This window comes from Chelmon rostratus, chromosome 4 (assembly GCF_017976325.1).
Source record: "Chelmon rostratus isolate fCheRos1 chromosome 4, fCheRos1.pri, whole genome shotgun sequence".
Lineage (NCBI taxonomy): Eukaryota > Metazoa > Chordata > Actinopteri > Chaetodontiformes > Chaetodontidae > Chelmon > Chelmon rostratus.
In genome coordinates, this window is record NC_055661.1 from 12,100,581 (window position 1) to 12,114,025 (window position 13,445).

The 13,445-nt window shown below is 42.5% G+C and overlaps 1 protein-coding gene across 2 annotated transcripts in view; it reads left to right on the forward strand.

Moving 5' to 3' along the window:
• Window positions 1-13,442, forward strand: part of dennd1b (DENN/MADD domain containing 1B) — a 104,282-nt gene extending 90,840 nt beyond the window's left edge. For both annotated transcript variants that reach the window (XM_041935293.1, XM_041935294.1), the window contains 3 exons: window positions 6,771-6,856; window positions 7,296-7,515; window positions 8,016-13,442. In XM_041935293.1, the coding sequence (XP_041791227.1) occupies window positions 6,771-6,856; window positions 7,296-7,515; window positions 8,016-8,852 (1,143 nt within the window). In that variant the 3' untranslated portion in view covers window positions 8,853-13,442. The remainder of the gene's footprint in view (window positions 1-6,770; window positions 6,857-7,295; window positions 7,516-8,015) is intronic.
• The last annotated feature ends 3 nt before the right edge of the window (window positions 13,443-13,445 follow it).

Genomic DNA, 13,445 nt, shown 5'->3' on the forward strand with positions numbered 1-13,445 from the left:
TGAAACTCAACAAAACCTTTAGAAGCAGATTGTACTGGAACTTGTGGGTCCTTTCTGTGTTTTGTTGTTTTTCTCAGTAGTCATTCTAGCTTATGTCTTTATATACACACAGTAAAGCGCATTGCTTAGAAACTCAAAATGGAAGCTGAAAAAATAAATTCTTACACATAAAGTTTTTTGTGTCCAGTTTAGTAAGAATGTTTTCTGTTTATTTAGTACCATGGGGAAATCATTTGGCAAGTACATAATGAAATAAAGACGCTTTTTAGGTTTCTCGTGGATTTTTTTCTGTTGGGTGGCCACACTCTAGGCTAGCCATTTATTATCTTCCACCTGACTCTTTAAAGCACACCATATTTACATTTCATGGGCCGTTCAAAAGAATATTTGGAGGAAAGCATACCTTTTGTTCCTGCTTATCTTATCTCTCCATCGCTCACCCTTCTGCGTATTCTTTTTTTTTTTTTTTTTTTTACATTGCTTCCAAGTCTTGATGCTGTGCGCTGCCCACAACTGCCTTAGCCAGGTGTTCCTTGCACAAGGAATTGCTCTCAGGGGGAGTAACCTGGTTAAGGAAGGTTAAGTATGAAAAAATTAAGAATAAAAAAAAAAACCTACCTGTACACTCCCCCACTGTTCGTGCCCACACACAGACACCTATAGCAGTACTTTGGCCTACTCTCATTCCTCTTCATTCTTTGGAGCATGTCTTGTCTGTGTCCATACAATTCACAACTCTCAACAGTGCAATGGCAGCTGATCATTTTCAGTCCTAAATTATTATTCTCCTAAAATAAAGATACTAATCTTAATCTTAATCTTTTTGCACTGGCATTGAGCCCCATGTATATTAGTGAAGGCAGACTAATTATAAGAAATACATCTGAGTATAAAGCAATACGGTTCAACACAGCACCACAAAAAAACTGCCTCAAAGATGGCTGTGAAGTTGAATCAGCACCTCTAAAACAGTTCAGCAAGAACTCAACAATCTAACCTTCATAGATTACATTGCATCTGTTTTGACTTCTGTCGTCTATCTGATAAACTGGCAGCTGGGTGTATACTGAACCTAGTGCAATGGTCCTACTTATCAAACAATATTGGTCAATATGAAATGAAAGGACCTCACTTCATTTACAATAAATATAAGATATTTCTGTAAGATATTTAGATGCGTCCTTAGCTACAGTATGTATATTCCAAAACCTACTACCTGCATCCTTTCCACGTCCATGCCTCTGACCAAGTGACCAACAGGGACTCATTCACCTGCTTCATGAATTCAGAAACACGTTGCCATCCGACACTCCAAAAATGTGCTCTGATTAAAGACATTCCATTCCTCCCTCATGAAGGAAAAAGCCTGATGCATTTTTATCATTCATCATTTTCTTTTGCAAACCCCTCTCTGTCTGTCCTTGAAAACAAACCGAATGATCCTGGAGTAGCTCCTTTTAATTAATCATAGCAAAATAATCAGAGTTGTGAAATTCATATTCTATTTGATCAGCCAGCACGTGCGCCAAAGTGAAAGTTCTGCTGTCATTTGCGTACATGTTTCAGCTGTATCTGGCGATGTGGGTGATTTGTTGTGTTTGGTGAGCTTGTTGATTAAGAATGTAGGAGTAATCCTTTCGTTTGACAAAAACAAGACTGCATTGGACTGCTGACTTCTTGTCTGATACAACAAACAACAGCCATTGTTCTGGCTCCTGCATGGTTTTGTGTGTGAATACCCCGTCTGTTTCTGAGATTCTGTTTAAGATTTTGTGTATCTGCTCTGTGTGTGTGTGTGTGTGTGCGCGTGTGTGTGTGTATGTGTTTTTTATGTGGTATTTTGCTGTAAGCATCTGCAAATAGAAAGTGTGCCTGTACCTCAGCCGTTTTGTACGCGAGCATGTCGTTGAGTGTGTGCACCGTATCTACACAAACACGCGTGCATTTAGCAGTTTGCCTCAGGTTGGAGACGACAGAATGACAGCTGTTAAGAGAGCAGAGGAGAGTAGAGGTTGGGACAGCGGTATGGACAATGACAGCCAGCAGGCTTGTGGCTGGGCTCAGCCCCAGGCTCTGGACTCTTCACCTGGTGAGGCAGGAGAGATGCCAGCCCGGAAAACACCACACAGCTCAGGGTGGAGGGGAAACAGGGAGCTAACAAAGATGTAGAGCGGGAACAAAGTCACATGGATTCTAGTGTGTGCGTGTGTGCGTGTGTGCGTGTGCACATGCGTGCGTGCGTATCTTTGCATGGGTGGATGTGTTTGTATGCTCCATCGGTGGGGGACAGCTCATGTGTTCATGGCCAGTGGACACATATGTACACTGTACACATGACTTGTGAAGTGTGTGTGTGTGTGTGTGTGTGTGTGTGTGTGTGTGTGTGTGTGTGTGTGTGTGTGTGTGTGTGTGTGCGTGTGTGTGTGCGTGTGTGTGTGCGTGTGTGTGCGTGTGTGTGTGTGTGATAACAGTGGAGAGCGTACATTTGAGCGGTTATGATTTCAGGATGAAGGACTATCATATGTCTCAAACATGCTTTGACTAATATTGTATTTTCAATGCAGTCATACTTAATGTGAAGTATTGCTCATAAACCATTACGCAGATATTGTGCGTGCATTGTGTTGAGTACATGATTGAAAATGCTATAATATGAACAATATGCGAAAGCAAGACTTTCTGGGTAAACTGAATGGCTAATAACTTATTTTAAAGCATATTCATGTAGTGTAGATTACAGAGCATACTGTGTGTGTGTTATAATTCATAATAATGAAAGTTTTGATGTAATTGTAAATGGAAAATAGCTCACATACACTCATAGCATTCATTGTAAGATTAATATTGTGGTTAAATATCGTTCGATAAATAGTTAAGATGCATTACACTGAACTTTAAGTGCAGTGGCTCTGTCTATAGCTGTGTGCGCGCGTGCGTGCGTGTGTTTACATGGTTATATGTGTGCGTTTGTAGTCTCCACTCAGTTTCTCTCCACTTCAGAGACCCAGCTGGCTTCCTTGCTGAAACCAAAGTGCCATCTCCTGGCACCCTCAAAGTACTGCACTGCGCCCATCCACAGAGAGACACCTGGTGATTTTACTGGATGAGTTTAGTTTAGTGTAACAGAATGAGCATAATGCACATTTTCCTTCTTTTATATGGCTCCTGTTTAAAACGAAAGGGAAGCAGGCTTTCAGCAACAGCCAGTTGGACAGACGAGTAGTGGATCTTGCCTCAAAAGCTGTCCCGTCCCCCCACCCCCCACCCACACCCCCCTTTCGAGTGAGCAGCTCTTAAACAGGCAGACACAGACTTGGCCGTACTTCTGCAACGGCTCTGCCTCTCCCCAAGGTTTGTTTGCATTTTACCGGCATCTCTTTACATACACTGCCAAGCTGTGAGATCAGTGCCCACTCAGAAATACCATATGAAATGTATAATGTAAGACTGGCTATTAAAGTCCGCTAGCGTTTGGCCCTGTCACAGAGAGGCATAGTTGTTCCGCATAACCGGTCATGCAGGGAAGGAAGGGGAGAGGAGGGGAAAGTTTGTTTCTCCAAATGCAGCAACTAAAATGGATGGTGATGACTATTTTCCCCTCATAACCGCAGAAATGAAACGTAATTTGTTCTATCAAATCTGAGGATGTTTTTTTGAGGCTCCTTTCATACCTTTGCTTATTGCATTAGGAATCCCAGGGTGTGCAGGGTCTGCGGGAAGGATAAGTTAGTCATCTTTACAATTCTACCCTCATTTGCTCACAATCCACGACTGTACAGGCGTGGAAGTGATGCTGAAGCCGGCAGCGTGTGTGTTGCTTTTAATGTCTGAAGCCGAAGCCTGAGGTAATCAGGATTCTTTTACTTCTTTAGCCAGGTACTCGGGAACTCGGATCAGAGTAAATAATTATAAAGTAACAGAAAAATAATTAAGAAGTGTTTCCCTCAGAGTAAGTTGAGTCAGTTAAGTGAGTTTCCTGAACAAGAGAAGCTCAGATGTCAAATCCCATCTTTGATTCGAGGAACACAAGAGGATTTTCTCCCTCTTCCAAAAGACTGGATTAAGCGACAGTAGCTTCACTGAAATGACCCGACCGTTATTATTATTTTCATGACTCATGTTCCTCTGCTGCTGCTCCTCCCGACTGTGTCGCTCCCCGCGTTCTGCAGAGTCTCACTTGTGGCGACGTGGTGGAGAGGAAGGCGAGCGAGAGCCCGACAGACAAACTGTGACATCTGTCTGTGACAGCGGAGTGATGGAGGGAGAAAATGGGAGGCAGGAAGGCACTTTTTCATTCTCACCTTTCAGCTTCCCATTAATGAAGGAGCAGGATGATAATCTGTTGTTCTGCTATTTCATGCTTTCCACTGTCCTGTCAGGCCTGGGGAGGTGCAGAATGGCGGCAGAGCTGTCACGGCTTTAACGCCAGTTGAGAATATCTCATTGTAGGAGTGTATTTTTGTTGTTTTTTAACGTTGACACACAGATCATCAAATTTTAGATCTGAGATTTAACTGGTGTTGTTGGTTTTGACAGCTCTCGAGAAGATTATGTTCAAGTAACTAACAAAAGCATACTCTGTATCTCACATTACCTGTAAAATGAATGCAATATGTCGGCCATCATAAAAGACTGTGATAAACCCACTCCTGCGCCAAATTTGGCGCTTCTATCGTAAAATGCTCGGTTGTTGTAAATAGTTTCATCTTAACTGCTGCACTAAAGGGTCACAGTGAAGAGAGGGAATGACAAATTGATAAAGCCGTGAAGTGAGGTACCATCCATTTACTGCTCCCTATGGAACTTCCTTTTGTAGACGGCACCAAAGCTGTAACAGAGATCAGAGGGCCAGGCTTCATGACCTGTGTCTGGTCGTGTTTGGGTTCACCTTGCTTTAATAAACACCTAGACGCAGAGAGAGGCCCCGCTCCCCTAAACGCAGCCCTCTTGCACAAATGCACAGTCTAAATTAGTGCACGCACCATGAACGTACGGCGCATGTGTTCGTAGCGTTCGTCTGTTTCTGTCCGAACCCCACCCTCCCCAAGTGTCTCACAGGTGCATCTCCGCTCTGCCGGCCCGCTGCGGCTGGCTGGCATGTCGGCCTGGCCCCAGATTTACTGCCCTGACACAGGAATCCATTAAAGGCTGTTTAGGGATCCCAGGCCTGAGCCCCTCTGAAATCTCTTTCATTATAGCTCCAAGCTACCATGGAAGGGGAGCGGCTTGGCCAATCAGCAGTGCCACCACATGTGTTCGTGTTTAGCCCGATGGCTGAGAGGCTTAAGTGGCTACTGCACACATCTCCTCCGCTGACTTTTATGGAGAAAATGGCACTTTAACTCTTTGTGTTTTTTTGTAATAGGGTGCGTATGTGACCGAGTGTGTATATGTGAGTGTGTGTGACTTCCCTGGCCGAACACAGGCCCTAAATGAGGCCAGGCCAGCCACACGTTACATTCCGCCTGTCTGGCTGGCACTGCGTCGACTAATCAAGACCGGCTTGGTTCATTGTTCCCCCCACCCCCCCAATTCCCATCATTCTTTGGGGCCTTGAGGAATCTTTCCTCACCTCTCAGTATTTCCTTCCTTCCTTTTTTCATTCGCTCCCTTCCTCCTTTGTTTTGTTGATCTTGTGTTGTTGTTTTTTTTTGCCTTTCATCATGAGTGTTTCTTACTATTCTTCACCTTTGCGTCTGATTTTCCTTCAATCGCAACCACAACGCAAGCACATAAACACTACTGTCTTCACTTCTTAAACACCCCCCCACCCCACTCACTTTTAGGGTTTAAAGAACCTTTTTCTCAGTGCTGAGCTTTGATAATGTGGCTAACGTCAGTTTAGCAAAGAAATCAGAGAGGTGGAGCTAAGATGGTGTAAAAAGAAAGAAGAAGAAAAAAAAGCAGCAAAAACATTACTCTGCCCCTAATGCTAACGCACACTGGTTGTTAGCATTGCTAGCAAGTTAACCATGCTCCAGAAAGCACACAGAGAATGAAGGACAATTTGAGATTATACCAGAAAATAGACGAAGGAGGTGTGCAGCAATGTGTAAGAAGGTAAATGGATGAAATGCAAAGAGGGTAACTTAGAAAGTGGGATCGTGTTAACATAAGTGAACATGCACACGAAGCGAGGGAGGAACATGTGCGTCGTAGTGGAAGGCATGTTAATAAGTGGCCCGGGGCAGATTTTGGGCTCCCATGGGGAGAGTCCTGCCCTGCTCTGTGAAGCTTCTGTCTCTTCTTTAACCCGCCCATTAAATATGGTACACAGGTGGCTTATTAAACCCACTGTGTCAGACAACTACAATACACACTCATCACTCAGCACTCTGCAATGACAAACACAATCACATGCACTGGTGTGCGCAATGCAAATGATTAATGTAGTTACCCATGTCTTAACTCACTGTGCGTAAGTAGCTTGTAGTTCGCATATAATGCTGGGTTTGATGAAATACTGCAGGGGATCTTAAAGATTTTTATCCCTGGACCCAAATTTGACAAATTTTAGTCTCAACCCTAAGGGTCTAGGCTCATTAAAACAAGCTAGTACTCCAGTCTTATGGGGACCCACCAGACACAGACCTGCATCTTTTATATCGTGTTCTAAGTCGTCGTTTTCTGAAAAGCAGCACCTCAGCACAATGTTATATTCTGCCTAGGCTCCATGTTTAGAGAGACCTCCCCCCTGGGTCCACTTTTATTGTTTTATCATGTTACTCTTTGCATCTAACTGCATCCACTTTCTGTTTTCTCATTAACAGCATAACTTCAACAAGTCTCCCATGAGCATGGGCCCTCGAGACCTGGGATACGGGCTCGATGATGATGAGCTGGACAGTGCGAGCAAGTATGTGCTTGTTCTTTTATGACCTGATTCCTCACAGCATTTTGTCAATGAAAATATGTTCATGTTGTTTTAAGAATATATGGCATGTGTGTTTAGATATGAGAACTTTTACTGGCTGACTGATTCATTTAATTAAGAAAAAGTTGATAGCAAGCTCAAAGTTGCTTCTTCAAGCAGATTCAATATTTTTACTCATGATAATACTGCCCCCAAGTGGACATGTTCAGTAACAGCATTACTTGTCAGAAATGTCAGTCATAGTCACTGTAAGACTAACCAGGAGCTGGTTCCTACAGTGTTATTGTTATTTGTACTCAGTAATATTCACAGTAATGTTCGACATATATTAAATGTACATATATTTTAAATCCACACAGTAGAAACAAAGCCATCTTATAAAACAATACATGAAACACTGGTTAATTCTGCCTCTTTGCAGGATCTCCTCAGAGGACAGCGGGGATGTCCCGTCATACACCGAGGACAGTGATGACTCCTACTCACTAGAGCTGGACATCGACTCTCGCGCAGGCCAGATGAACCTGCTGGAGGAAATCCTGGACTCTCTGAACACCACAACGGTGGAGCAAGGCAAACTCAGCGCTGCCAAGAGCCTGGACTTCTTCAGGTCCATGGAAGATTTAGACTACAAGGCCCCGGTACGCAAGATAGTTACATTATGAGAAGGGCTTTACTTATTTAAGTTCATCTGCCTGAAACTAAGAGCTTACAGTAGCCTTTCAACTGAAAATTAGTAAAGTGCAACAACATTAATTCACTCAAAGTAACTTTTTGGTTTTACACAAGTCTGACCATGTGAAGGGTCGACACCTACTGTAAACGTGAATAGGTAACGAACGCATCATGACCAATAAAGAACAAAGGCAAATATATAGCGAAGTCTTTACAGATTCTTTGCCCTTTAAGTAGAAAGAGACTCAATCAAGCTTTAATGCTTTCGTGTTTCTTGGATCGCCATAACAACATGCAAGAAGGGTTTGCAGCCAAACTTGACAGCTCATTTTGCTCAGAAGGACGAGGGCGATAGATATGTTAAATTATAGCAAGATACTGCAGAATGCTGTTTTTTTCCCCTACAGTTCCCCTACAGTCATAAAGGTATTTGTTTTATTCTGTTTCCTTGTTTCTTCTCTTCCAGAGCAAGCCCACAACTTCCAGTGAATCTAAACCTGCAGATGAGAGTGACTGTGGTGGAGGCGGGGATCAGAGCGGCTGGAACATGGGCCAGGATGACAGCGCGGTCCACGGAAAACACCTTCCCCCGTCCCCGCGCAGACAGCCCAACAAGAGCAGCCTGAAGGTGTCAAAGAAACCGGCGACAGCTCCTGCAGCGGCCATCACCACAGCTGCAGCTGCAGCTCCAGCCCGGGACACTGACCTCTCCAAGTCACATCACCCCAACTCTGACCCGCAGCCTCTACCTCCAGGGCGGCAACCAGGAGACCGCTTCTCCTACTCGCCCTCCATGTTCCCTAGAGCTACACCTACGCTGCCATCTCACGCTCACACCTACAGTTCTTCAGCAGACTATTCTCCTGTTCCTGCTGGCCGGTTTCGGACCATCTCAGACCCCCAAGCCAACACAGAGCCTCCTCAGGCCCAGAACCAGACTGCCTCCACTAGCGTCCTGAGGAGGAAGGTGCTGTCCAAGGAGACAGTGAGGCACTACCAGGAGAAGGCCCTCCAGAGGCAGGGCAGCAAGGGCCACCAGGAGGGCCAGGCGAGGAACAGGCAGTCAGCTATGCAGGTGCCGTGGGAGAAAGAGGTGTCCAAGGAGGGGATCCTGGGGCTCGGCCTGTGTCTGGGTCAGGGGAAAGGCTCAGGGGCGGCTGTGGTGCAGGATCAAGGCCTCCTCGAGGAGATTGAGTCCATGTGTTGCCTCGGCTCAGTCCTCCACACCAGCCTGCAGCTCTCACAGGTTCACTGCAACAACGGTCACCAGCAGGTCCAGGGCAAAGCCACAGATGAGTCGTAGGGACGCCACAGACTCAGGGTCTGTAAAACGCCATGGGGTCTACTGACATCTGTTCACTTTAATCCTTCTATTACAATTATCCACAGTCTCAGAGGACTTGATCGCTCTGACCTTTTTTATCTCAACACTCAGCTATCAGGAGCAGTTATGAACAAATCTGATGTCATGCAGGCAGACGACAAACAGAGAGAGAGAGCAGAAACAGGAAGAGCTGAGTAGGTGCGCTGCACAACTCTCCATCGTTTAAACACATTTCTGTGGAAAATAGGGCCCAAAAAGCTTCAAATTACAAAATCTACCCATGTAGTTATACATATATAGAATATTTCAGCCCTTATTCAATAGATGTACATTTGTTTCAAGGATTTTCCTGAAATCAACATATGTATGTTGACAAACAGAAAGTGATATTAAAAACAAGATCATGTGAGTTTTTAAGGTTTAAGGACCACAGCATTGAGATTTTTCACGAAGAAAGTACAATTTTAGAAACTCAATTACAAACTAAAAAGACTTAATAAGAAGGAGAGTTTTGCAGTGTGTGTACTGCTCATTATAGTATTTCTGTCTGTAATCGTCTAAACGTATGAATAACACATATTCTCCATCTTGTAACATATTCACGATGCACCATCTGAAAAAAACACCCATGAACTTCACTCTGGGTAAAACGTAAGTAGCCAACCGGCAACGGAGGCATCTTCACTTAAAGGAATTTAGAAAAGTCTCAGTAGTTTTTCAGGATTGAGAAGGGATGATGTCACTTCAACACACCGTCGTGTCAGTCTTTTGCTCACTGTGTTCCAGACATTTCACTCGATCAGATTACATTTGCACTCGTAGATTAACAAATTGTACTCAGTTGTACTAAAATCACCTGAGCGAAAACGACGACGTGAGACAGGATTTTCCAGACACAAAGTCCACTCGGGCCTTTAAAACTAACTATACACTGTGTGATTTCCATGTTTTTTCATCACCATGCCTTAAATGGACATGTGATTTGTTTTTTTGATACTCTGGTGTCTTAATCTATAGATACCATAACAGGTAGACTTTGTAATTAAAATCTCTGATCTGACTCTCAGATCTTAAATGCAACATTTAATAGTTCTTTAACAGCACTGTATTTCTCTGGATTAACACAATAGTTAATATATATAATATATATATATATGATGTGCTTTAAGCTGCTGTTTTAAATTGCATTCCAGATGATAGGGTAGTGCAGGTAGAAACCTCTCTGTCTCCCTCCTCTTCCTGTGCTCCTCAGGACACTTCTGTCACTCTGAAGAGAAGCAAATACAGTCAAAAGTTAAAGTGGATCATCTTTAAATGCCAGAGGCAATGCTCCATGTCCTCCTCTTCATCACTCTCCCCCCCATGTTGTCTCCCCTAATCTTCTCTCCTAGTCCTTTCAGCACATCTCACTTTCACTCTCGACCGTAACAGTGGCGGCCAGTCATTGCGGAGCTAATGTGGTCTGGAGTGGAAGAGCTGAACCTTAAAGGATGAGGCTGGTGATATTCTATGCTTTCTGATTTCTGTCAACAAATCCCATAAAACAATGCGCTACTCCGCCTCTCGACGGGTTCAGGTTTCTGTTCCCATCCCGGAGCCCATTCGTTCCTACGAAGAATCTAAAAAACATGTCACAAATATATAGTTTCAGTTGTAAAAAAAGAAACTAGTTTTTTATCTAATGTTACTCCAACAGGAGTAAATTTGTTGAGGACTATTTTTAGCCAAAGATTACCTGTTAGTACGAAAAATAAATTTTTACTTTTGGTCCTTTCATATTATTTGTTCACGTTAAGAGGAGTATACAGTATCACCAGACTTATCACATGGCTCAGTGTGTCTGTCTGTCTGTGTCTCCCTTTCTGTGCTCACAGGAGGAACTGCAGTCTCTGTCCTCGTAGGTGAGAGTCACACACTGCAATGTGACGCAGTGGTTGATGATTGTACTGTAATGAAGCAATACGGTTCTCCTCAGAGAGTAGCTACGTGGATGTAATGTGTACAGACAAAACAAAAGTATTTCTATTACAGACTCTCCTGTGGAGAGACGCGCCCGCGTCCACAGATTGTGGGTTCCCATCATTCTCTGCGCCGCCACAAACCCAGAGAAAAGAAGAAAGCTTTTTCATGTGCTTGTGTTGGAATTATTACATTTATGGTTCGTTGTTCTCATGATTTATGCCAGACGCCAGTCGGTGTGGCAGTTTAATAGCAGCTATTTCTCCGCTTTCTGAGTGCTGCTCTGCGTTAACGATTTGCTCATAAAGTCTTTGGCGTGCTTCTAAAAGCCCAGGAATCAGTCTTAGTAATTCCAAAAAGGAGGAAAAAACAATCTCTGCACGGCCTTATTCATTGTAAACACTTTAAAAAACATATTTACTATGCAAGTATTTCAAATTATATAAAAAGGTCAGTTTTCTTGAACAGTAATTGCATTATAATGCACAATTCTACTTGAAAAATGATCACAATCAAGCTAGTTTGTAGTGGCAATAAGCCTCGCGTGTCCCTAGATGAATAAATATGAAAGTCTGTTTAGCTGTGTGTGAGCTGAGGTGTGTCTGTGGCTGTTAATGACAGAACGGTGTGTATGGTGTGCCTTATACAGTGAGAGTACCACCCAGCATAATCAGAACAAGGTACAGCGTTAGAGAACGGAGACGTATGCAATGTTTTCAGACCACCTTAAATCAGGAACATTATGGCATTTATGTGATAAACAGACACAAAACCTGTTTTGGTCCTTAGAAACTGACCTGAAATGAACTCGGGTTCTAGCATTGTTTTTATAGCTGCTTTGTTTTTCGAGGATTGGGCTTCAGTCCAGCTGGAGTTACTCAGTGTTTTTCTTTGCTGTGGTGGTCGGTGGGAATCTTCCTGCCTGTATTTAAGAGAGGATCTCTGAATTTCTCTGGGTTATTTGACTTTTTGTAAATTAGGTACTTTCTTTGGTCGTACTAATAGGTGATTACTTGTGCTATTTTCTTCCTTTTTGTTTTCTCTCTTCTTTGAAAAAACCTTGAACACTCATTCTGAGCTAACTATTGAAAAAAGCGTTTCTCAGAGGAGTTTCTCTAGTTGATTTCGTATTGATGACAAATTATTTTCAACTGAATAGACGTGTATTTTTGCTGGCTTGAGTTTATTTTACATGGATAATATATATATATATATATGATTGGTGTTGTATTGTGTAGGAAAATGACACCTAATATTTGAATGTTTTAGATTTTATTTTTGGAAGAAAAAAAAAATAGAATATTAACAAACGTCCCATGTAGCCGTTCATATTCAGAAGCATTTGACACCCTCTCATCAAAATAAGCAGAGACTGACGCTTGCTTGTACATGGTACATGCTTATTGTTGTATCTGCATGTATGTACCTGTATGTGTTGTATGCTATGATTTTGTTTAGTTTTACAGATGTGGTCTGTTCTGTTGGTATTAATTATTATTTCAGGTAACACTTTATATTATGGTACATATATTCACCATTAACTTTTTGTTACTTAGTAACGCCTTATTTTTCATGACCAAGAGTTTTCCCCCAATAACCTCCTAATTATTGCTTATTGATAGTAAGGACGTTGCTACCCATGAATTACAATCAATAGCCTTACCCTTAATAAGCTTAACCACAGAGTAAGGTATTAATAAATGCTTTATAATGACTAACTAAGCACTAACGTGCTACTAATTGCATGCTAATAAGCACCTAGTTAATGGTGAATATGTGTGCCTGGATAGAGAGTGTGGCCTTATTTCAGTATTTAGCACTTCCATCAAATCGAGGATGATGAAAATAACATTGGATCTCGTACAACGCGCTCATTCTGCCTTGCATTGGGTAATGTAGAGTTAAATGTCATCTGCCTTGCATTTTATGTAGAATGAAACATTTCTACTTTGGTTACTGGCTACTGTAAATCTAAGCGTAGAGGTTTGTCGGGAGAAATACTTGAGCTGTCAGCTGCTGTTAAGGGCGATATGAAACGCTTTAGTATCTCTGGTCCCGTTTACACTAACGTTGTACGACAACGAAGAAATGATCGCCAGGGGATTTACATTTCAATGTCTGCAGGCTTGTCATAAGTAAAGGTAACTTGTACTCTACTTATAATAGAGTGTAAAGTTATGAACATATATATATATATAAAGTATAATTGTCCTGGAATTACAAATTGAAAGTGAGTGGGAGGTAACAGATTATGTAGCAGCTTTCACTGAGGTACTATGGAGTGAGAACACAGGCAGGTTCAACATAACACAGATAATAACATCACTTCCCCTTAACCACACATTAGAGGTGTGTGTTCAGTTCAGTGATAACTTTGGACAAGTTACAGATAGCAACTTTTTTTTTTTCTATTTCTTTTTTTGGGCGTTGTAATGATAATGAAATCTTCAGTATGCCACTTACTGGTTTTCAGATCTTGTGCTCACTTGCATGTTCTCATTGCAGAGAAAACAATTGTCTTAAACAACTGAGGTCAATCTAATGTCTATTCATGAGTAACTTGGTACAACTGCACATAATGTATGCACTGTGAACTGAAAATAAATTATACTG